The sequence below is a fragment of the Oryzias latipes genome, chromosome 4, assembly GCF_053564925.1.
Source record: "Oryzias latipes strain Hd-rR chromosome 4, Olatipes_Hd-rR_3.1".
NCBI classification, from domain to species: domain Eukaryota; kingdom Metazoa; phylum Chordata; class Actinopteri; order Beloniformes; family Adrianichthyidae; genus Oryzias; species Oryzias latipes.
Window position 1 is genome coordinate 18,895,629 of NC_136240.1, and position 22,360 is coordinate 18,917,988.

Here is a 22,360-nt window from a genome sequence, read left to right on the forward strand (position 1 = left end):
ACATTTAGTTTTTCTTTGAATCATTAACAAGAAAACGTATTTAATAATTCATTTTTCACTTCCTGTCATGCACTTCACATTATCTCCGGCCGTGGCTACATTTATTTCTTGTTTCCTTCTCTCCTCCGTGCTTCCTACAACTTTTGGTGGATTTTTCAGCTCTTTCATGAGGAGTTGGCCCTCCAGTGGGTGGTGAGCAGTGGGAGTGTTCGAGAGGGTGCGCTGCAACAGGCCTGGTTCTTCTTTGAGCTCATGGTAAGACACAGACATGCCTCCCACTGCTTTGCTTCTATTTTTAAGTGCAAGTTCTTTAGTGGTAGTTGCTAATTTCATTCCAATGCACGTCTTAATCTCAGGTGAAGAGCATCATCCATCACCTTTATTACGGGGACCGCTTAGACTCCCCCAGGAAGAACCGCTTTCCTGAACGATTCATGGATGACATCACAGCATTGGTCAGCACTATCGCTGGAGACATTGTGTCTCGCTTCCAGAAGGTAAATGTGCATCAAGTCAGCTGTCTCTGTCACAGATATATGTCATGATGCTATGATGTTTCAAGGCTGTTTCCCATTCGTTTAGGACCTAGAGCTGGTGGAGAGGCTTAACACAAGCCTGGCTTTCTTTCTCAATGATTTGCTGTCAGTCATGGACAGAGGCTTTGTCTTCACACTAATCAGAGCATACTGGAAGCAGGTACATCCTTTATTCTAAGCTGCATTTGAAAATTAAGTTGATTAAAGGTTTTATCAAAGATATAACTAAAATTCAGTTCATAGTTTTCTGTTTATTTCTTTTTGATCCCTTAGTGACTAAATAGAACATTGTTTTTTTCCTCTTTAGGTGTCGACAAAACTTTACGCTTTGCAGAACCCAACCCTGGAGTCTTTGAGACTGGATTTCTTAAGGATTGTTTGCAGTCATGAACACTATGTAACCCTCAACCTGCCCTGCAGTCTGCTCACCCCACCTGCCTCACCGTCTCCCTCTGTGTCCTCAGCAACATCACAGGTCAGATAAAACCAGATCAAGGTCAACTTGTTTCAAAAATCTTCTAAAATCCGGTTTGCCTTAGTTACAGTGAAATTGTGAACTCATGAGGGGCTTCTTGTTTGTCGTGCAGAGCTCTGGATTCTCCACACATGTCCAGGACCAGAAGATAGCTAACATGTTTGAGCTGTCAGCCCCATTCAGAGAGCAACATTTCCTGTCCGGTCTAGTTCTGTCTGAACTGTCATTAATACTGGACCCAGAAAATGAGGGGTTAGTATGTTTGTGACTAAAGTTTGTTGTACTTGTCCTTGTACTTCAGGAAAACATTCACTTTTTACCTTTGTCCTGTTTATTGATAGCATGTTTGGTCTGCATAAGAAGGTGGTGAGTGTTGTTCACAACCTTCTGTCGAGCCATGACTCCGACCCGCGATACGCTGATGTGGAGGTCAAGGCCCGGGTTGCCATGCTTTACCTGCCTCTGATTGGTATTGTCATGGAGGCCCTTCCACACCTACATGATTTTACAGGTAAAGATGCAGTTCAGGGACCTCACTTGCCTTTAAACTTTCTCTCTGACCCTAAAAGCAGCAATATGCTTAAGAGCAACACACCTCTGTTTTCATCTGCTTTGCATTATGCAGCACTCAGATTAAGTTACCAGTACTTTAAGCAAAACATGTAGTTCCACATCACCCATGAATCACTAGTGTGTATTTCCAACACATGACATTTGCAGAGGTATATTAGGACCTTAAATAGAAAAGGTTATTTAAGGTTATCACTTAAAATTTAAAGGATGTTGCCCCCTGATGGGATTAACTAACTCATCTCTAACCTCAATTAATTCTTCTGTTTTCTTTTAAAATCTAAATGTGACCAAACAGTTCAGTGTCATTTTCCTAATTTTAATGCCACAGTTTTGCCATGATTGTAATTCAATTTTAATTTAATCTATTTAGCAGTGATGTTTTATTTGGAACTTGTTTAGAGTCTCACAACCAGTGGGGTCGGCCAGGGTGTCCCCAGGGGACATCAGTTGGGAACAGTGGAGAAGAGGCAGAGGGAGAAGGCAGCAGTATAATCAATCAGACTGTTGCCATGGCAATAGCAGGCACCTCCACTGCATCCCCAGTGTCCCGACCAAACAGCTTCTTGCTCAACTCGCAGGTAATTTTCTTTTCACTGCAGGAAATTCCGACACAATGCAGGTATTTTTTGGTAGAGTTCTCTCGCTGCACTGTTGGTCTTCTCCAGGCGAGTCGTCAGCATGGGAGCTTCTCGGCCGAGTCCAGCCGCAGCCTGCTTATCTGTCTGCTGTGGGTGCTGAAGAACGCAGATGAGCTGGTGCTGCAGAAGTGGTTCACGGACCTGTCAGTGTCCCAGCTCAACCGCCTGCTGGATCTCCTCTACCTCTGTGTCTCCTGCTTTGAGTACAAGGTAGCCGCAACGATCAATACTTTTGAAGCAGTTATTTAGCATGTTTTTCTTAAAATCACACTTTAAGAGGATGGAATATTTAAAGTACCGTAGTTGTTTTTTTCTACATTGCTCTACTTTTGGAGTTAAAGCTAATTTACTAAATAAACTAAAGGAAATCTGTGTTTGGTGATGTACTTTGTCTTTGTTATCTGCTTTTCTTTGCCTTCTTCTTTGCTTTTTGTGCCACTAACCTGCTTTGCTTGCTGTGTGCTGTGCTGGCAATAATTTCCTCGCTGTGTGCTCTCTGTCCACCGACTCCCTGTCTTCTTCATGGATACAAGGCCCATGTTGTGTTCACCATGCAGGGGAAGAAGGCGTTTGAACGCATGAACAGCCTTACCTTTAAGAAGTCCAAAGACATGAAGGCCAAGCTGGAGGAGGCCATATTAGGGAGCATCGGAGCCAGACAGGAAATGGTGCGACGCAGTCGAGGACAGCTAGGTGGGGGCAAGAACTTTTGAATTTGACTTTTACAAACGTGTGCAGACAAAGCAATAGACATCAATAATTTCCAGGCATTAATAAGCTTTTGTTTTAGCAAAATACAGCCAAAGTCTCTCCTGTTTTCTCTGAGCACGCGGCTTTCTTTCATCATGGAAAAGGTAAATAATGCTTGTTGACCCTGTAGAGCGGAGTCCATCTGGCAGTGCTTTTGGGAGTCAGGAAAACCTGCGATGGAGGAAGGACATGACCCACTGGAGGCAAAACAGTGAACGGATGGACAAGTAGGATTTCTCTCAAGCCCCTCAGTCATTTCCCTCATTCCTTTATGTTTTGGTTTTCTCATAAATAACAATAAAACATCCCAAAGCGTGAGATCCCTTTCTCACATGATTTAGTAGACTCAAAGAAAACATGAAGAAACATGTCAGCTCCATTTGGAGTCTAGCAAACTGTCAAGTAAATGAATAAATACAATTTATTATGTGTCTCCATCCAGCAAGGATTATGTCAACCAAAGGAGTTTAGTCCAACTTCCTAAATCCTAAAAGGAGGGCTTATAGTTGCTGAGACATCACATTTCTCCATAGAAGAACATGCAGAGGCCTGTTTTAGGTCATGCCCTCAGCAGCATGTTGACCTATAAATCCAGATTTATTAAGGGGTTGGAAATTAACAAGTTCAGAGACACTCAAGTGAAGACCAGCTCTAAAGGTCATAGTGCACTTCAGGTGAATCCAAAAACCCAGCGTTCCATCACTTTTTACGAGATGTTTGTTTATTCAGTGAAGCATATCCTCAGATAACAAATTGAAATGTCATTTGAACGGTGGGTTATTTGACCGTACTGTTTTTTTATGGGATTAATCTTTTTTGACATTTTGTGTTGGGTTTGTTGTTTAAAGGCAAAAGTCTGTAATATTTTTGCCATGAACCTAATTGTTGAACATCTTTCTTGAAAGCATAAAACCCAAATTTGTGCTTTCAGAGAATAGAGGAATAGAATAAATATGCTGCCATATTTCAAAATTAGAATTTAATGTCACATTCTTTTCATTTTTTTACATTTAGCCTCAGCTTATGCTTCTTTGTTTTATGTTAATTTGCTCTTGTGTTGCTGTGTTTTACGTAGGAGTCACAAATCAGTCAGGTATTGTATGGTCCACCTTTTCTGTGTGCTGCTTTCAGCTCCTCTCTGCTTTAGTATTTCCTTTAAAGGCGCATGTGGGAAGTCCGGCAGTTTAAAGAGACGTGGAATTGAAAACACTAGATTTGACGACAGACATTAAAAAAGTAATTTTCATGCCCATGACTTCTTGGGCCTTGATTAGATTTTTTTCTCCACCTTAACTTCTGAAGTTCTCACATGTTTGTGGACAAAGACCCCCTCCTGGTTCTTACCTTTGAAACCCCCCTGCCGCTGTGTTCTTGTAACATTAAATGTCTTGGGGTTTGTTAGTAGTTGCTGTGGGCCTGTTTTTTGCTTTTTAACCAGTATGCTTCTTACTTTAAGTGTTCACACATGTTTTTTCTTGTTTTTTCTCAAGGGGAAAAAGTCAAATTATAGATAATTGTTCTCCTTTTTTATTGTTTTTTTGTGATTAAAAAAGGGCAATATTCAAGATGGCTGAAAAACTTTCAACACATTTATTACGTTTAGCTGATATTTCACCTGTAAGATAGGAGGAAAATACTGTTTATGCTTTTGCAAGAAAGTGAATCCTCTTTAAATCCTGCAACCTTGGGCTTTAAAGATTCTAAAACTAATTATTTTACCTTTTTTGCTGTTTAGTTTTTAGAAAAATTGTTTGCGCTTCTAACTCCTAGGATCATGTCTGAGCGAGTGTGGTGGCTGCAGCGGTCAGGGAGACACATTGTCATCATGCGATTGTTGATTTTTACAGGACGAGAGCAGAGCTGGAACATGAAGCTCTAATTGATGGTAACCTAGCAACCGAGGCCAACTTAATCATTCTTGATACTTTGGAGATCGTTGTACAGGTATGCAGGCACTGGAGCACCATCAGAAACCTGACTGTTTCCAAGTTTGTGACAAACAGCTCATGTCTGATTTTCAAAACAAATTTTTACATCTTTGAAATTGTCTTTGTTCAGACTGTATCGGTGACAGAATCCAAGGAAAGTATCCTGGGTGGGGTGTTGAAGGTGCTGCTCCACAGCATGGCCTGCAACCAGAGCGCCCTCTACCTTCAGCATTGTTTTGCCACACAGCGAGCACTTGTGTCAAAGGTGAGACTACTGCCTCAATGCAGCCATTACATGCGGCATACTTACCATTGTTTTTTTTGGGGGGGGTGATAAAATGTATTTGTGTCTTTAGTTCCCTGAACTTCTGTTTGAAGAAGAGACGGAGCAGTGTGCAGACCTGTGCTTGCGACTTCTGAGGAGCTGCAGCAGTAGCATAAGTACCATCAGATCCCACGCCAGCGCCTCCCTCTACCTCCTCATGAGGCAAAACTTTGAGATTGGAAACGTGAGTCAGTGGATGATAACAAACACCAAAGAGTTTTGAAACCATTACTGCTTTAAAGACTCACTCCCATCATCTTTAAGCTATTTAAAAATATTCATATTGCCATTTTTAGCCAAAATTAAAAAAAAAAAAAAACGGTGTTGCTTCCTCTGACATAGTTTCTGCACAGTGGCAGTAAGTAGAGATTCGCCTCTGAGAAGTGGCCGGGACTGTTGGAGCCATCACGCCCACTCTTCCCACTGTAAACCAGAGCAAGAAGCTTATTGCCCGCCCAGCATCTTTTCTTTGTCACAAAACCGGCATTTTTTCGTCTGCTCCACAATGATTCGAATAAAGAAACACTCAGAAATGCAATTTTAAGCTTGATTTTCATTATAGATGTCCTCCATTATTAGAAAAATGCAGAAGAACAGGTTTAAAACACACGAAAAACACAAGTTCAATCAGAATAGGTCTCTAAATTTACTTTGACTTTGGAAACAAAGTTTACTTCATGTCTTTCAGAACCAACAACTTCTGTAAAAACAATTCTGTCTTCACCTTTTTTAGAACTTTGCCAGAGTAAAGATGCAGGTCACCATGTCTCTGTCCTCGCTGGTGGGAACGTCTCAGAATTTCAATGAGGAATTCCTCCGACGCTCTTTGAAGACCATCCTCACCTATGCAGAGGAGGATCTGGAACTAAGGGAGACCACCTTTCCAGACCAGGTATTGAATACTATATGCTGCCTGTATGTTTAGTAGCAGAAGAGACTTCTCTTCTTTGTGTGTTTATTCATATTCATCTTATGTTGTTCATGCTGCCCTCTGCTTCCAAAACTTTGTAAATTAACTTAAAATATTCAAACAATCAATTTCTTTTTCAGATGGAAACCTCCTTTGATTCTGAGTTGTTTGTTGTAGTTGTTTTTGTTTCATTGCATGGCGTAACTCTCAGTCACAGTTTGTGTCTTTAAATCTTTTAGTGCTCCAAAACCCTTTTATTATGAAAGTAATCCTTTTCCTCGCAGGTCCAGGACCTTGTGTTTAATCTGCACATGATCCTGTCAGATACAGTGAAGATGAAGGAACATCAGGAGGATCCTGAGATGCTGGTGGATCTCATGTACAGGTAAACCTCATAAAATTTTAGAAGTATTGAAGCTTTGGCGATAGGTTGCAGCTGCAGAATTCACACTGACCTTGTTTCTGTGTCACTTATAGGATTGCAAAGGGATACCAGACATCTCCAGACCTTCGGTTGACTTGGCTCCAGAATATGGCTGGGAAACACTCAGAGAGGAACAACCACGCGGAGGCTGCACAGTGTTTGGTGCACAGTGCTGCTCTGGTAGCAGAATACCTGAGCATGCTGGAGGACCGCAAATATCTTCCCGTAGGCTGTGTCACTTTCCAGGTGAGGACAGTTTTTACTCCCAATAAACATCATCTAACCTCCTGTAGTGCATAAATGTGCATTCATTCAACTGCCCACGTGCTGCAGAATATCTCTTCCAACGTGCTGGAGGAATCTGCAGTTTCGGACGATGTGGTGTCACCAGATGAGGAAGGCATTTGCTCTGGCAAATACTTTACTGAAATTGGTTTAGTTGGGCTTCTGGAGCAAGCAGCCGCCTGTTTCTCTATGGTGAGAGATGTGCAATACCGGATCATTCCATTTTCTGTGTCAGCTTTAACTTTTCACTTGAAACGTCAAAAAGTTGTTTTTTGGTAAAAAGAATAAAAAAAAGGTGGGATATTTTTGGTTAAATTTCACTAATGAGACTCTTCCCCCTTTTAGGCTGGGATGTATGAGGCCGTAAATGAGGTGTACAAGGTCCTGATCCCCATCCACGAAGCCAACCGGGATGCAAAAAAGCTGGCTACCATTCATGGTAAACTGCAGGAAGCCTTTAGCAAAATTGTCCATCAGGTAAACACACAGAATACGACGGAGATTTAATTCCCATATCAGTTTTTATCCTTCAGGGTGCCAAGCAAGAGGAGACGGACCTTTTGTTGAATTTAACTTTAACATCACTAAACATTTTTGAACCATGCAAGATTCAAGCATAAATGCCTATGAAATGTCATATTATGCTTGGAAACTATAAGGACGATGAAGATCCTTCGTAAAGGATTTCATCAGTCACTGTTAGCATAAAGAGCAAAGATTTCTTTTGTTTTGCGCGAAATGATTTGTTTTTTTAGATTTTTCTATGCTGTTTTTCCTGGCATGTGACTTTATAACCTTATTTGATCTACAAAATGCAAAGTAAAGGGGGATGAGATTTCAGGCTGCTAGCCGCTACCTCCTAACAGGGAGGTCAATGTGTTGCAAAGACAAACGCTTTTTGGCTTTTTCTTGCTCATTCGGTTAGAAACTTGGACTCTTCCTGTAACCAATGAGCGTCGCGTGTGGTGGGGTGTGTATATGTTGTCGTTCTTATGTTTTGTGTTTTCTCTGTTACACAGAGTACTGGCTGGGAGGTAGGTGGTTAAATAGTTCCTGCTTGGTCCTGCTCATGTTTAGCTTTTTCTTTTTTTTTTTGCATCCTTTTATTTGCCGGCTGTGGGCATCCTGTTGCTCTCTTTGCTTGGTTCCACACATCCAAACCATTAACATGTGCAGACAACCTCAACTGTTGCCTCGCTGGGGACTCTGGCCGTACGAATCAGCAGCACCCTCACCATTACCCTGCCTCCTCCCTGCTCCTCTTGGAGTTTTTGGTTTAAATGAAGATGTTACAGTGCTGACAGGCTGTGCATGGGAGCCACCATGTTTGTGTGTGTGTGTGTGTGTGTGAAGTACTAATGACAAAGTCTACATGAATGCATCACCTCTGCACTTCATCTTCCATCTATCTGTTGGTGTGTCGCTCAGAACGCGATGACTGGGCTCACGAGCTGTCACTTCATCTCATCCTAATCCAAGGGGCTCGATTTCAGCACTAAGGAATGGACATTTCCTGTTAGTTTATTATCTATTTTTTGTCTTTTTTTCATAATCCAGAAGAACTGTGGAAACAGTTGGGTCAAAACAGGAGGCAAATTTGCTAAACATTTTTCTCTCAAATTTTATCTTATTAATCTTTGTGTTAGTTTATGTCTTTATTTTGTTTGTATTTGTAGTTTTTTTCAATTGTGAAACTAAATTGACCCCTATTTTCTTTTTCTCATTCATTCATCTTTTTAATAGTATTATTAACCTCCAGTTTTATCATGATTTGTTGCATGAATTTTATTTTGGAAGTGCGCCCATAGAGCATGGGGCTTTCTCTTTATTTTCTTCACTCTTTGCATTTGCATGGTCTGGATTATATTTTCCCTCTCAAATGAATGAAGATGTTTTTATTTTTTATTTTTATTTTTTTGTCAGTTTTTTAAAAATAATTCTCTGGGGGAAAAACCCGATCCTGATTAAAGTTTGTTCTGTTTTCTTCTTTTTGATTTCCCCGGTTGCCGACCCTTCCTTCCTACTTTACTTAATTGTGTCTTGTGGTAAGTTTCTCAGTTTTCAGGGCATTTTCAATTATTTTATTACTATTTTTTGCACAATTTGAAATGACCAATTAAAAAAAAAACCTTGTTTAATAGATTTTCTTTTGCTGTTGGTTTGTTGTTTTCCAACATTTGTGCCATCTTTTGGGGTTTGCCTGATTCTGAGGCCGTTATGTTGTTCTGCATGGATGCGCCGGTTACATTTCTCAAGAGTTTATTTATAACAGATCGACTCAAATGGGAACCACGTTTTTTCTCAACATTGTTGCAAATGATGCCTCTGAAGGCCAGTTTGTCTGCTTTGATTTCTGAAGGTGAAATGTGATGATTGGGTCATGTGTTGGGAGTGAATGCTGTTTTTACATTATATTGTTGGTACTTCCTTCTAATGTCCCCACCCGGGGCATTTTAAGCTAAACGTGGTAAATCAAGCTTCCAAAACAAACATTTATTTCTGTGAAGGTTCTGCAGAAAGTGTCAGCAATGACCAGTTAACTATTGAGCTTTATTATGATATTCACAACCATCTAAATTGGTGAACTATTTGGACACCTTACAAAAGGCCGACATTCAAAGATTCATCCTATTGGTGGATTTAAGTTGTGGACTTATTGGAGAAAAAAATAAGTATTTATGGACCAGAAATTACATTTTTAAATGTCTAATAAATTACAGCTATAAATATTTGTCATGAAAAAGAATATTAGTATTTTTTTCTTCTTCAATGCTCTCTATTGGTTTTCTGAAGGGAGTCTAAAAATCCAGCAGGAATGATGGGGAAAAAAATTCATCTAGTTTCATAGCAACAAAAATCTGGACTTTCAAGATGGAGATGTTTCACTTTGGTGAAGTCAAGATGAACTTTTTATACAACTTTTTCTGCTAATGTGAATAAAAAAAAACATGAATGCTTTTGTCCTGGGTTGCCAAAATGTTCCTTATCAACAAATAAACGCAGGACCATGAGCAGAAAGCTAGTTTTATTTTAAGCCCTGGACGGATGGAGTTTCATTCAAAAGCCGGAAAGCTTCTGCTGGTTTAGACGTCTTTAAATAACGTTAAAAAAAACTTTCAACTTAAATTTTCCTCAGGATTTTACTGAATCTGCATTTCATTTTCTTGTACATTCTGTCATTACAAAACCAAATGTTCTTAATGTTTTTCCAACAGTTCCATTTTTTTTCTGTTTACAGGTTGGAAAGAGGATGTTTGGGACTTACTTCAGGGTGGGATTTTACGGCTCCAAATTTAGCGACCTGGATGAGCAGGAGTTTGTGTACAAAGAGCCCGCCATCACCAAACTGGCAGAAATCTCCCACAGGCTGGAGGTAAATCTGACCCTCTGATGTCTGTAGATGTTGAGTAAATAAAGCAAGTCGTCCTTTTAACATGTCAACATTATGCTGGTAGGGTTTCTATGGTGAGCGCTTTGGCGAGGATCAGGTAGAGGTCATTAAGGACTCCAACCCTGTTGACAAGTGCAAGCTGGACCCCAATAAGGTTACAGCTTCTTGAGGCCCGCATTCCTATGTGGCTGTTATGGAGAGGGGCAGGGGTACATCTGACGTGCTCTTATTTTGACAGGCTTTCATTCAGATCACGTATGTGGAGCCCTACTTTGACACCTACGAGATGAAGGACCGCATCACCTACTTTGACAAGAACTACAACCTGCGGCGCTTCGTCTACTGCACTCCTTTTACCCTGGACGGGCGCGCGCACGGCGACCTGCATGAACAGTTCAAACGCAAGACCATTCTCACCACCTCCCACGCCTTCCCCTACATCAAGACACGGATCAACATCATCCACAAAGAGGAGGTAGTACAACAGACCAAAGATAAGCACACCAGTCTTTCTAATCTGTGTTAGGCGCCATACTCCTATCTACCGATTGATGTTTTCCAGATTATATCCACACCCATTGAGGTGGCCATAGAGGACATGCAGAAGAAGACACAGGAACTGGCCTTTGCCACCCACCAGGACCCCGCCGATGCCAAAATGTTGCAGATGGTCCTACAAGGATCAGTGGGCACGACTGTCAACCAGGTACAGGATGGCAAATCGGAACAAAGAACAGCATCTCCAAAGACGATTAAAACCTTTAGCTCCGGTGTTGACATTCTTTTGACTACCGTAACTCTTCGGCCATTTACGCAATTAACATAACTTAAGCAGATTCTGAAGCAGAAAGAAGCAACTTTACACTGATATGCAACACTTTACAGTAGTGAAGACCTTATGCAATCAGCTTAAATGAGCGGATTGTGACGAGTAGAAAAGTCTCAGAATTTCGTCGGTATCACGCGAATTGTCAAATTGTCAAAGAGTTGTGGCAGTTCAAAGAGCATTTTGCTGTCGCTTTAGCTCTAGTGTTTACATTCTTTAAAATACAGCAAATCTTTAACTCTTGTGCTATTCCAAGGCACGTTCGGTTGGGAGTGGGCTCATCTGGAACCCACAAGACAGCGCTCTGAATTTTTTTCCCCCCCAATGATTTTTGATCTTCACTGGTGTCCATAGCAGACATGAAATCTGGTCCACCTTTGTCATGGGAGGGATAACATATCAATGAAAGGGTGGGGTCATCTGGACCCACAAGATAGCACATTAACCGGGACGCTATCAACATAATTCCAGCGGATTTTGATGTGGAGAAAAAGGAGGCCGCTTTTCTCTGCGTCAGAATCAACCGATTGATTTCAGAAACGGTCAAAGAGTAACGGTATGTTCAAAGAGTGTGGTTTATTTAGGCGTCGCCGGCACCATCTCAGGTGTTAAAGGGTTAAACATCAGTGTGTTTTTGTTTTTTTAAGGGTCCTTTAGAGGTCGCTCAGGTGTTCCTGTCTGAAATCCCCAGTGATCCAAAGCTGTACAGACATCACAACAAGTTGAGGCTCTGCTTTAAAGACTTCACAAAGAGGTAGAGCCAAGAAAATGTCTGATCAAACTTCAGTTTCACGTTTCACCTACAGGGATTATTTGTTTACCACTGAAACTTCAACTTAACTCGTCATTTTCCCACCAAAGGTGTGAAGATGCACTTCGCAAAAACAAGAGCCTGATTGGTCCTGACCAGAAAGAATACCAGAGGGAGCTGGAGAGGAACTACCACAGACTGAAGGAGGCGCTGCAGCCCCTCATCAACAGGAAGATCCCCCAGCTGTATAAACCTGTCCTGCAGGTGAACTCGCACAGGTAAGGGTTCGTTTCTGGTTTTAAGCAGGAAAGAGAAACTGTGTTTTTATTCGTTTCTTCAGATGTTCATATAAACAAGCTTTTATTTTTTTGCTTTTGCAATAATCACGCAGCAAACGGACAGCTTGAGAAGGTAGTTCCGAGACAACACTTTGTGGATTTTTTGTCAGAGTATTTGATGAAATGTGTTTTAGAAAACTAACAAGCTGAATTTCTTTCAGCACAAAATCAAAACTTTAGTTTTTAAATTTACCGGTAGTTCAGTCTTAAACTTTAAGAATTTCTGCAGCTTAAGCAAAGACATCAAATAAGACAAATTTTATTTAAAATAAAAAAAAGGAAAATATTTGTCACAATACTTTCAACAGAATATTAAATCTTTTTTTTATTTAAAAAAATGTTTTTTTTTACATTTCGCAGAGATTCCTTCAGCAGAATGAGTCTTCGCAAGCTTGACATTTGAGGATGAAGACAAAGCACTCACACACCTTCACCCACACAAAGGAATTTAAAAAAAATGCAATATTAATTTATTCAAGTGTAAATACAAACGTTTTCTTGAAAGTGACTGAATATTTGGGAGGGCTGACGGAGTTGCAGCTTGGTACTTTCATTCCAGCGTCTTCATTTGTTTACGAACTGTTACATAGTCAGCAACGTCGAACAAGTGGATTTGAGCGCGACGCCTTGACGTTTGAAGTTCTGCCGAGAAGCAGAAACACACTTTCAGATCAAACCAAGTGCCAAAAATTCCAGTTTTTTCCCGCCAAAAATTTTACAAGTGTTTGCAGAAAAAGGTACAATTTTAAAAAGTCAAGTTTTTTTTTTTTAAATTATGAACTATGTGTCAAAAGATGTATTTCATGTGTGCACTTTTATACTTTAGCAGTAGCAAATGCATTTTGCAAATGGAAAGTTTATGTATTTCAAAGTGGTGGGAGGAAAAACAAAACGGAAACAAAAAAACAACTGTACAAGTATTTATCATGACGCTTTATCATTTCTAGTTTAAGGAACAATGTTTTAAAATAAGGTACTTTAAACATTCTTGTATAATTTTATGTAGTTTTGTTTTAAATATTTTACTAAATAAATATTTTAATGTCCAGCCGGAGTGATGTTATTCTTTCAAAGGAAAATGTGTTTTTTGTATTGTGTTCATGCAGAAGCAAAAAAGATCAGGTAATGGAAAAGAAGAGAACAAAGTTGTATTTTTGGAATTGACAGTTTATAAAAACCTTTTTAAGCTGCTTTTACATCAGAAAAGTCTCACAGTGAAACAAAACGCAAACAAACTGTTACACTTTTACAATAACAGCCAGGTTTCCTGTCAGAACTGTGTTACAAATGTTTTAGTGGGAATTTCCTGCAATAGAAACAAAACATTTACACAAAGGGACTCTGGAATATTTTTGTAGAAAGATGATCATAACAACCAAGATAAAGCAGTTTTAGTCTTAAACGGACCTCTTTCAAAACATCTGCATTAAGTTATTGATTTGAAGACATGATTTATGTTGAGTTTAAAAAGCATCTGATATTCAGAAGAGAGCCGGCTTTAAAACTGTCATCTAAAGGTCATTTCAGGCTGTTGCATCAAATACTCCTTAAACATCTGTGGCTATGCGGATCTATAGCTGCACATTTATATCCCAGGCCTAAAACTGTTGTGGAAATAACAGTAATAAGGAATTTTTTTGTGTATAAACATGTATGATATATATATAATGATATAAAAGTTTATTTAAGAAGTGATTTTTACCAAAAACTCTATAAAAAAATCCCTGTTTTCCTGGAAAAAAAAGGTGACAAGGACAATTCTAAAACTATTACCTGTAAAAAAAAAAAAAAAAAAGATTTTGGCAAAGAGCCATTATTAATTGTTTATTTCTAACCCTTCTCAGCCCAAAGTGCTTTGTTTCCCCCCAAAATAGCAAAAGAATAAGTGAGGGGATAAATAACATTGATTCATTCCTGTGCAGACAGTAAGAACAAATCCTTATTCATCCCTGATATGTGGAAAAACCAGCATTTGCAGCCCTCTGGCTCAAAAAGTCCCCGTCTTTAAAGAAAGATCACAGGAAAACTTATTTTGGCACTAAAGAACTACAAAAATACACATTTCAAATCTGGGCAGCTTTCTATTTATCCAGGAGTTGGTCTTCGGGGATCTTTTTATAAAACAACAGGTAGGGAGTCGATGATGAGCAGGTCTCAGGAGAGCACGCTCGCAGGAAGTCGTCCTCCTCGAATAAACACACCTCAGAGTCGTCAAACAGGAGCCATTTGCCCTCGTATTTCAGAAGGTCGCTCAAAGGCCGTTGCTCTGCAGATGCCCTCCCGGCAGAGGAAGTCTGCGGCGTCTCTTCTGCGGCCTCTGGCTCTTTCATCAGTCCGGCGCCGGCGTTGTGCTTGGAGCCGTTGGTGCTCTTCCTCCGTTTGGAGCCCTCGGCTGCAGAGCTGCCGCCCGCCTTCTCTGAGCGTTTGCTGTCATTTCCCAGTTCACAGTTTGGCAAACTCCTCTGTCCTCCCAAGAGTCCCACACCCTCTGATGGCTTTTTGCCGGCTGACTTAGAGTTACCCAAACTAGCGCGCCTCTTCTGGCTAAAAGACACCTCCCCGTCATCGTAGTCCACCACTCCGTCTTTCTGAGCGTCCTCTTTCCTTTCCTTTTTCAAGTCTGTTTCTTTTTGATCGTCCAGGCAAAGCTTCTCGTCTTTCAGGCTGGACATCCGGATGAAGGAGGTGTAGTGGCCGCTGCTGATGGTCACGCCGCTGTGCATGACCACGGCAAAGAGCTGGTAGAGCTGGCCTTTAGCAGAGGAGGGTTTGGTGCACCACTCCTCCAGAGACAAAGTCAAAGGTGTGTGTAGGGGAGTGTTTACTTTGGAGAGGCCTGCGTATGGGTCCAACCTGGGAGGACAAGACAGACAGGAGGGGGATTTAATGACCTAACCAGATCACTTGGCTAATGCTTTCTTTACATAAACTCAGGCTAAACTTAGTGACATCGAAAAAACAAGAAAACCATTTTACAGCTGCGATAGTAGAGAAAAGCTGGTATAAAAACTAAACCATGAGATCAAGACTCACTCTAAGCTGTTGGCAGAGAAGCGCTTCAGATGAATCGTGATCACTTCAGGGGTTTTGTCAAACAGAAGACTTCTCTCAGCTTCTGTGTAGTGATGGCAGGTCTCACAGAAGTATTTGTCTTCTCCAACGATGCGCTCCACTGAGGCAAACTGAGCGATGGCCCACTTCAGAGTCCTCAGCTCGGGTTTAGGCTCTGGAGAGACTGAAGAAGAAAAACCATCGACTCCCCTTCTTCCTTACTTTTCTATTCACGGCTGATAAAGGGGAAGAACCTCCAGGAGACGCCTGAACTTGTCACAGCCCTGAAACCGGCTGTAGAAACTCACCCTCTGAGAAGTCGTCTGGGCTGCTGGCTTGGTCATCCAGCACTGGGACGCTGATGTCATGGAAGTCTTCCCTTCTCTCCGTGAAGCTCTCACATTCCAGACATCGAGTCCTCAGAACTAGCTGGCCCTGGAACAGCCGCTCCATCAGGCCCAGACTCCCTGAAGCAAACAAGAATACATGGCTCAGTTGTGAGCGCTGCTTTGGGTTAATCAGTTAAAACATGGTTTCCTCTCCAGACTTCAAATGGTTCCCCAAACAAACCTTTATGTTTCTCTGTGTTCTTGTGTTCAGTTGGTGGAGATTCGTTTTCCTTGTCCCTCTGTTGGTTCTCCTGCTCTGCCTTGTTGTTCTTTCCTGTTGTGGAGCTGATCTTTCCAACGCTGCAGAACTTCGAGAAAATTCCGGGCTGCTTCCCAGACGCTCTCAGCCAGCTCAGCTTCGTTCTCTTCTTCCGCTTCCCATCCATGGTTTTAGGTTGCTTTTGGTCTTTCTCCTCTTCGTTTCCCCCCTCTTTGACCTCCGCTCCGGTCTTATTTTGAGTGAACGTCGTGTCACTGGAGGACTTCCTCTTGGAGCGAGTGAAGGGTTTGCTTGTGTTGTTTTCCTCTCCAGTTTCTCCTTTCTTAGATTTGCCAGACTTGGGCTTCTTCTTCACGTTTCCCACCTCTGTGTCACTCTTCCTCTTGCCGGTGACTTGACCGTCTTCCTCAGTGTTTAGTGTGGATTGGGCCTCAGAGCAGCTGTCGTTCCCCATATTCACTTTTCCAACATCGGTTTCACTTTCTTCCTCACGTTCCTTTCTGATGGTGTCACAGGCCTCCTGGATGTATCCCAATATGCACTGCAGAACCTCCTGAGCATCATGTTGGAGGTGGCCTTCATACATGGGGTTCAGCTGCCTGCAAAACAGAACATGGATCCGTTGGGATCTCCTCTTTCTCCTTCAATCGGGAAAACATGGGTGCTGGCTCTCACTGCAATGCAATGACTGGGATACCATGTGGAAGCCTCACCTGAGCGTATGCAGAACTGTACAGGGCGGAGTGGCCAGCTCTCCTTCAGAGAAGCTCTCAGGGTTGAGCAGGAAGTTGGACTGCCGCTCCTCTACAGATGTTATCAGACTGTTGAGGCTTCCCAGGAGCTCAACGGCAGCCGGCAGAGGCTCAGAAGAACAATCTGACGACTTAGATTGTGTCTGAGGGGATGAAGGCATGAAAAAAATGATCACATTAAAGAAATTGCATTTTTTTTTTTACAAACAACTCCTAAAAACGTTTGTGTACTTTTACATTTTAACATAAAAGCTTAATTCACAAATGTCAGATTTCTGTGTTCTAATACACTTTACTGTTGACCAACCTTCTCACTTTCAACTGCCCCTTCCTTTGGATTCTCCTGACATTTGGACAGATCATAGAGCGTCTTTATACCTTCTCTGAAGCCCGGGCAATAATGGAGAACCTGCACAAACAGCTTAACATGAGCACGCACACTTTAACCTTTGACCCTTTCCTATCTTAAAGGATTGCATTCATTTTATAGAACACATCCAGTATTTTAAGACGCAATTGAGGCAGAGTTCAAAGGTTTTTCAAGTTTATAAACAGAAATGTTACAATATTATATTTTTGTTCATCTTTTATTTTTACTAATTAAAAAAAGGTTAGCCAATCATAATGAAACAACATATTCCATGTTCAAAATCATAAAAATATAAAACTGAGTCAGCAGAATGATGAAAAAGGCAGACTTTTTTATCCTATTTCTTAAAAATAACTAAGTAAATGTCTCTCATCTCGTCCACCAATCAGGAAGTCCCATATCTGTCTGAACAGGTGTTTAACTGCAGCAGAGCCAGTGTCCACTGTCACTCTCCTCACATCCAAACACTGCTTTTGCAGATAAACCAGCGAGGAAACATGGACATGCAGGGCGCCACGGCAACTATGTGAAGCAGCCGCTTATCTCGAGCTATACTCTGCTCCGACATAAACACAGCTTTTTCAGTTTGAAAGACATTTTGGGGTTTTAGGAAGGCCATTTTTCAGCCTGCTAGATGGGCACTAGTGTCGGGAAAACAAAAAATTCTTTATAGGACATTAAACAACAGAAGACATACAAGGGGTAAAAAAAAATTAAGAACTGGTGAACCAATTGGACTCGCACAAAACACAGTTCAGTTTGTGGGCTTGTTTATTTTACAGTGATGAAAGTCAGGTAAGGAAAAAATCCCTGAACTTTTCTTTGAGCGATATGGCGGGCACAGAGCGAAATTTTGGAAAAATACGTGGTCTTAGATGCATTCTGGTGCATTCTGGCAGCTAGTTATTCACTTCTTTATCAAGAAACTAAGACTAATTGGAGCATCATGATTTTTCATTCAAACCCCTAGTTTGACTCTCCATTAAGGACTTGCTGGTCCTAAAAAAGAATTTGGAAAAGTGCTCAAAGTAACACAATCCTACAATCTACGCTTTTCCTTAAAGCTGCAAAACATACAATTGCTAAAATATAGTAACATCAAAGCCCCAAATGGCAAAAAGAACACCAGTAACTATGATATTCTATGAAAATACCTCAGTTATTTATACATTATTTCTGCTTTAGAAATGACTGATGTACAACATCCACTTGCACTGTTTTCTCAAACTATAATTACATCAAAATATGGGATCTGCTTTAAACTATAATTCTATAACATAATACATCAATTCTTTAACACCAATACTAAGTAATCTGGGAAATATCAAAACAAACATACAAACTAAGCTAAACATTGTAAACATTATTTTTTAAGGGAGTGCGGGTCCAAACCATCAAATACTTATAATTAATGTCAACTATACTGAACTAAATCATGGTAATTAGGAAATACTAATAAATTAGAGAAATGTATTCAAAATAAAAACTGAAACTCAAAACTAAAATTGAAATTATTTCAAAATGTGGTTTTGAGATTATTTTACACAAAAAAGTATTTGACCTACACTACCGTAAAATCTTTTTTTTCCAGCCAAGACCACTTCAATTTGTTTTTTATCGTCTTCTCACAACTGAGGTCGTGACCACGCTCAATAATGACGATGCCTGCCATTATTTTAACACAAATTTGATCGCAAACTCTTCAGATGTGTTTGTGAAAATTTAGCGTGGGTCCGCCAGTTTTGGTCTCTAGGGAAGCGAGTCACGCTGACCACGTGGTGCAGACAGAGCCAATCAGACCCGTCGACGCATCCGAAAGCAACTAAAACGTCCCGTCATTGGTCAATTAGGCCGGGAAGACGAGAGATGGCCACGACCATAGAGGAAGCGATCTGCGGAGAAATATAGAAAATAAAGCTAAAATTAGCTGATTTCAGACCATTTTTTAATCCGGAAAGCGATTTGTCCGTAGAGATCAGGTCTTTATTTCCCGGAAAGTACGTTCGGTTTGCTCAAAAACCCGGATTTCCGGGAATTCCCGGAAGACTTTCATCACTGATTTTAGTAGCCATCACTCTCCATCTGAGCTTTGTCCTAATGTCGCAAACCACCTTCTGACACTAAAGTTCCCAGCAGCATAGCACGTGTTGTGACGGTCCAATGTGGATGCTAGCTTACCTGTAACACACTGTTCAAATAGCAAGTGTTGCCGAGGTTATTGAGCCCAACAAAGGGCAACAAGTTCTCCTTCTTCTCACGTGGCAATGGGTTGCTGGGTGAAGCCGGAAGTGGACCATACACCACTTGTTCACTGCTGAAGACAGAAAGATCATGTATCAAACTAGTGTAGTCTTTGAGACATGACCTGTACCTTCACGATAAAAAACACCTCTTCATGAGGAAGATGGGATTTTACACAACAAAAATACGATTGTTGAAAAGCTTTTCTCTGTGTCAGAATCAGCAGAAAAAAGGGAAAGGAAAGAAGAAGAACAAAAAATAGTATTACAAAAAAACAAAATAAAACATTTCAGAAAACGGAAGTTATTTTCAGGAATCAAAATGTTAATAAACATAACACAAAAAAGACACTGGAAATGTTGATATTATGGGACATCACTGATTGATTGGATGAGGATGTCTGTCCATTATTTTGACAGACCGTTATTTGGCATGAAGCGCCTCAAATCACAAACATTACCCACGCAAAGCTGCTGCTCTGTCAAAGGATATTTAAATTCAGGACATACCTAGAGTTTTTTTTCATGAAGATTCCATGCTTGTGCACTTAAACCATCAGTTTTACATAATTGTTTTTGTATTCTCACCACATTGACTTTGAATGAAATTCAGAAAAAAATAATCAGTCAAGAAAGACATCATGAACTCTGGAGACATAAGCAAATCTATTTAGTATTTTTGGCAGGGATCCTTGTAACTAATATGAAATTGTATGTATAAAAAACCTTCTTACATTTTTAAAAAGGCTTGTGTGTTTAAAACTGCATTATCATTATTATTTATTTCAGGCCTCTGAATTGGTAGAGTTTTTTTTTTCCATAAATACTGCACACAGCAAACTTGTCATACACAGACAAAATATAATTTTTAAGCAAAATGGTCTCCACGTGTAACCAGTGGCTAATGATCTGGAAGAATTATGATTGTTTAAAGTGACATCAAAGACTCACCTTCCCTCAGGTTCTTCTGATTCTGTCGTTTTGGGCTCTTCTGTCTGAGCTTCAGAGAAGTCCAGAGCCCGTTTGGTTTCTTTCTTCTGAAAAAACTTCAGGGAAAGTTTACTCCTCTTTACGGGGCTCCCCTGCGTGGCCACATTATCTCCCTGCAGGCCTGGCATCTTCACAGCCGGATTCCCAGTGATCGTTTTCTACTCAGCTGCAACAGCGACCCCCACTGGCCAAAAAATGGAAATTGTAAGGTTTCAATTTCGCGGGCGCCATCAGAGTTCAACAAGAACGAACGTAGCTACGCAAATCAGTTTATGGTGGAGTTATGTAACTACAAGCAGAATGGTTCGATTTTATCTTTACAGATAGTTTTAGTTCTGCAGCTCAAAGCAAGCCAACGGTTAAACTTTGTTAAACAAACAAACAAACGGTTAGCACCAACCTAATAATGAATCTGAATTCATTCATTCTTAATTCGAAACTGTTTTTTAAAATGGCATTTTAATGTTTAAAACAAACGAAACCAAACCACACTAAACTAACAGTTGTGATCGAACACTTAAACTCAACATGAGGTTGGCGCGGTAGAAGAACTGATGTGAGTAAACAGACCGAACGCCTTTTTCTTTTAGCCATTCCGTTTTTACGGCGTAAATACATTTTAAAATCTTACCTAAGCCAGCCATTCCAGCTTTATGTATAATATAGCACCCCAGTTGAACACATTTGTTCTCTTTTTCGCTTAACATGGGTGTTTGACTACTCTGACGGCGCAACACAAGTTGGCGCTTTTTCCTGCTTGAAGACTTGTAAGCCATTACGCCGCCAGTCGAATTCCTGCAACAATTTTAAACAAATAACAATCATCTTTATATGAAAGACTTGTTTTTTTTAATTGTATCATATATTTACATTCCAAAAAATGAATTTAAATATTTAACGTTCAAATCACCTAACAGACGAAGTTGTAAAACAACAGGCTAATTTTAGGACACCTAAGTAAGACATGTTCAGTATGGCCAATCGTTAACGCCATTTTTGTAGTCAATTATTTAGTGGCTTAACATTGGGTTCTTGTTGCAAACGCTTTTTGAAAGTTCACTTAAAATTGGAAAAAAAATTAAAAATTTATTAAAATTTAGTTTTTGAAATGTATGGATAGAAAGTTTTATTTGATATATAGCAAAGGCCAGAATAATTTCGTAGTGGGCTTTGACATAATGAGGAACAACAGTTCAAGCAAGGATCCAAAAACTTCGACGTTTTACCTCTTAACGGAACTGTTGTTTCGAAAATTAAACTGCTCTTTAAAAAAACTTAACTGTGCTTTTCCCGCGATTAATTTCGACCTGCATTCATTCCCATTTACAACCTAAAGGAGGCGACATTTATCCAAGAAAAGGCGAGATGAACTGTCCAGCATCATCATCACCATCTTCCACTGGACCATCTCCTCATCTGACAGTCAGCACACTATTCCTCCACTATTTTAATGGTAAGAAGCGATTCCATTTTTTTTTTTGTTTTGGGATTTGACGTACAAACCGACGTTAGTTTTATTTGTTCGCTGCCAATTCCGATCTGTTTTGCCGTTCCTTTCCGCTGGATATCAGTTGCACTACGTTTACGTTAACCTGGCTACGGAGTGTTGTGGCTGGCGTCCCCCCCCCTCCCCCCCTTTTTTTAATTACTAGGTTGGAGCTCTTGCATGCTGCACAAAAATGGTGAACGACAGGTGCGTCGCTGCATCCCTGCGTTTAGCCCTGATGCATGTGTCAGTGCGGCGGTATGTGCGCTGGACGACCCGCTGCTGCTGCAGCTGCTGCTGCTGCTGCGGCTGCAGAGTGGCTGCTTGGTCAGCTGCAAAGATGTATCGATGCACTGTGCATGTACATCCAGGAACCTCTTTGCTTCCTTTGCTTGGCATTCCAGTGATGTTGCGGCGAGGATGCTAACACAGTAATAGATGGGAATACTTTAAAGGTGCGACACTTCCTGTGGGACTGCAAGCAAAGATATTCATCGGTTTAAGCCTCAGAATGGGGGTTTCTTCTCGGTCTCTTGCACCAGATTGACAAGCAGTACATTTTTCACTTTAGTGGGGCATTCCACTTTTAGATCTGGTTCAGCCAAGCATTTGTTTTTGATTAAAAACCTACATTTGGATTAAGTTTGTAGGTAAGGCATCCCATCCACTTGTCTCATCATATCACAATTTTTCTCAGGTAAATGACTCATGT

At 40.6% G+C, this 22,360-nt stretch overlaps 3 protein-coding genes across 43 annotated transcripts in view; 2 read left to right on the forward strand and 1 right to left on the reverse strand.

The window, feature by feature from the left end:
* Positions 1-13,198, forward strand: part of dock7 (dedicator of cytokinesis 7) — a 44,209-nt gene extending 31,011 nt beyond the window's left edge. For 6 of the 37 annotated variants that reach the window (XM_020702464.3, XM_078945978.1, XM_078945986.1 and 3 more), the window contains 27 exons: positions 160-255; positions 357-497; positions 583-696; positions 844-1,011; positions 1,124-1,263; positions 1,353-1,522; positions 1,984-2,162; positions 2,250-2,432; positions 2,756-2,915; positions 3,103-3,199; positions 4,048-4,065; positions 4,820-4,916; positions 5,031-5,165; positions 5,257-5,409; positions 5,959-6,117; positions 6,420-6,520; positions 6,613-6,805; positions 6,893-7,036; positions 7,190-7,321; positions 7,864-7,878; positions 10,092-10,217; positions 10,300-10,389; positions 10,474-10,710; positions 10,798-10,941; positions 11,709-11,815; positions 11,923-12,090; positions 12,511-13,198. In XM_020702464.3, coding sequence (XP_020558123.1) covers positions 160-255; positions 357-497; positions 583-696; positions 844-1,011; positions 1,124-1,263; positions 1,353-1,522; positions 1,984-2,162; positions 2,250-2,432; positions 2,756-2,915; positions 3,103-3,199; positions 4,048-4,065; positions 4,820-4,916; positions 5,031-5,165; positions 5,257-5,409; positions 5,959-6,117; positions 6,420-6,520; positions 6,613-6,805; positions 6,893-7,036; positions 7,190-7,321; positions 7,864-7,878; positions 10,092-10,217; positions 10,300-10,389; positions 10,474-10,710; positions 10,798-10,941; positions 11,709-11,815; positions 11,923-12,090; positions 12,511-12,553 — 3,510 coding nt within the window. In that variant the 3' untranslated portion in view covers positions 12,554-13,198. Of the gene's footprint in view, positions 1-159; positions 256-356; positions 498-582; positions 697-843; positions 1,012-1,123; positions 1,264-1,352; positions 1,523-1,983; positions 2,163-2,249; positions 2,433-2,755; positions 2,916-3,102; positions 3,200-4,047; positions 4,066-4,819; positions 4,917-5,030; positions 5,166-5,256; positions 5,410-5,958; positions 6,118-6,419; positions 6,521-6,612; positions 6,806-6,892; positions 7,037-7,189; positions 7,322-7,863; positions 8,890-10,082; positions 10,218-10,299; positions 10,390-10,473; positions 10,711-10,797; positions 10,942-11,708; positions 11,816-11,922; positions 12,091-12,203; positions 12,224-12,510 lie in introns of all 37 variants that reach the window. The other 31 variants (XM_020702473.3, XM_078945982.1, XM_020702479.3 and 28 more) reach the window with 11 other exon arrangements.
* Positions 13,199-13,301: 103 nt separating this feature from the next.
* On the reverse strand, positions 13,302-21,132 carry usp1 (ubiquitin specific peptidase 1). The gene is made up of 9 exons (XM_011474145.4): positions 20,794-21,132; positions 20,124-20,346; positions 19,111-19,246; positions 16,870-16,971; positions 16,524-16,705; positions 15,772-16,409; positions 15,510-15,668; positions 15,184-15,385; positions 13,302-15,003 (listed from the first exon to the last, which is right to left on the reverse strand). The coding sequence occupies exons 2-9, from the start codon at positions 20,288-20,290 to the stop codon at positions 14,232-14,234; spliced, it is 2,358 nt and encodes a 785-aa protein (XP_011472447.1). The 5' UTR covers positions 20,291-20,346; positions 20,794-21,132; the 3' UTR covers positions 13,302-14,231.
* Positions 20,578-22,360, forward strand: part of kank4 (KN motif and ankyrin repeat domains 4) — an 81,793-nt gene continuing 80,010 nt past the window's right edge. The window contains exons 1-2 of one of the 5 annotated variants that reach the window (XM_078946002.1): positions 20,578-20,718; positions 21,499-21,615. In XM_078946002.1, the coding sequence (XP_078802128.1) occupies positions 21,528-21,615 (88 nt within the window). In that variant the 5' untranslated portion in view covers positions 20,578-20,718; positions 21,499-21,527. Of the gene's footprint in view, positions 20,719-21,498; positions 21,616-22,360 lie in introns of those variants that run through there. The other 4 variants (XM_078945996.1, XM_020702481.3, XM_011474151.4 and 1 more) reach the window with 4 other exon arrangements.

Coding starts and splice junctions, on each gene's coding strand:
- usp1 (XM_011474145.4), bottom strand. CDS start 20,290: ATGCCAGGCCTGCAGGGAGATAATGTGGCCACGCAGGGGAGCCCCGTA. Junction 16,706..16,869: donor GGGCAGTTGAAAGTGAGAAG/GTTGGTCAACAG, acceptor TCATCCCCTCAG/ACACAATCTAAGTCGTCAGA. Junction 16,410..16,523: donor ACAGTTCTGCATACGCTCAG/GTGAGGCTTCCA, acceptor TCTGTTTTGCAG/GCAGCTGAACCCCATGTATG.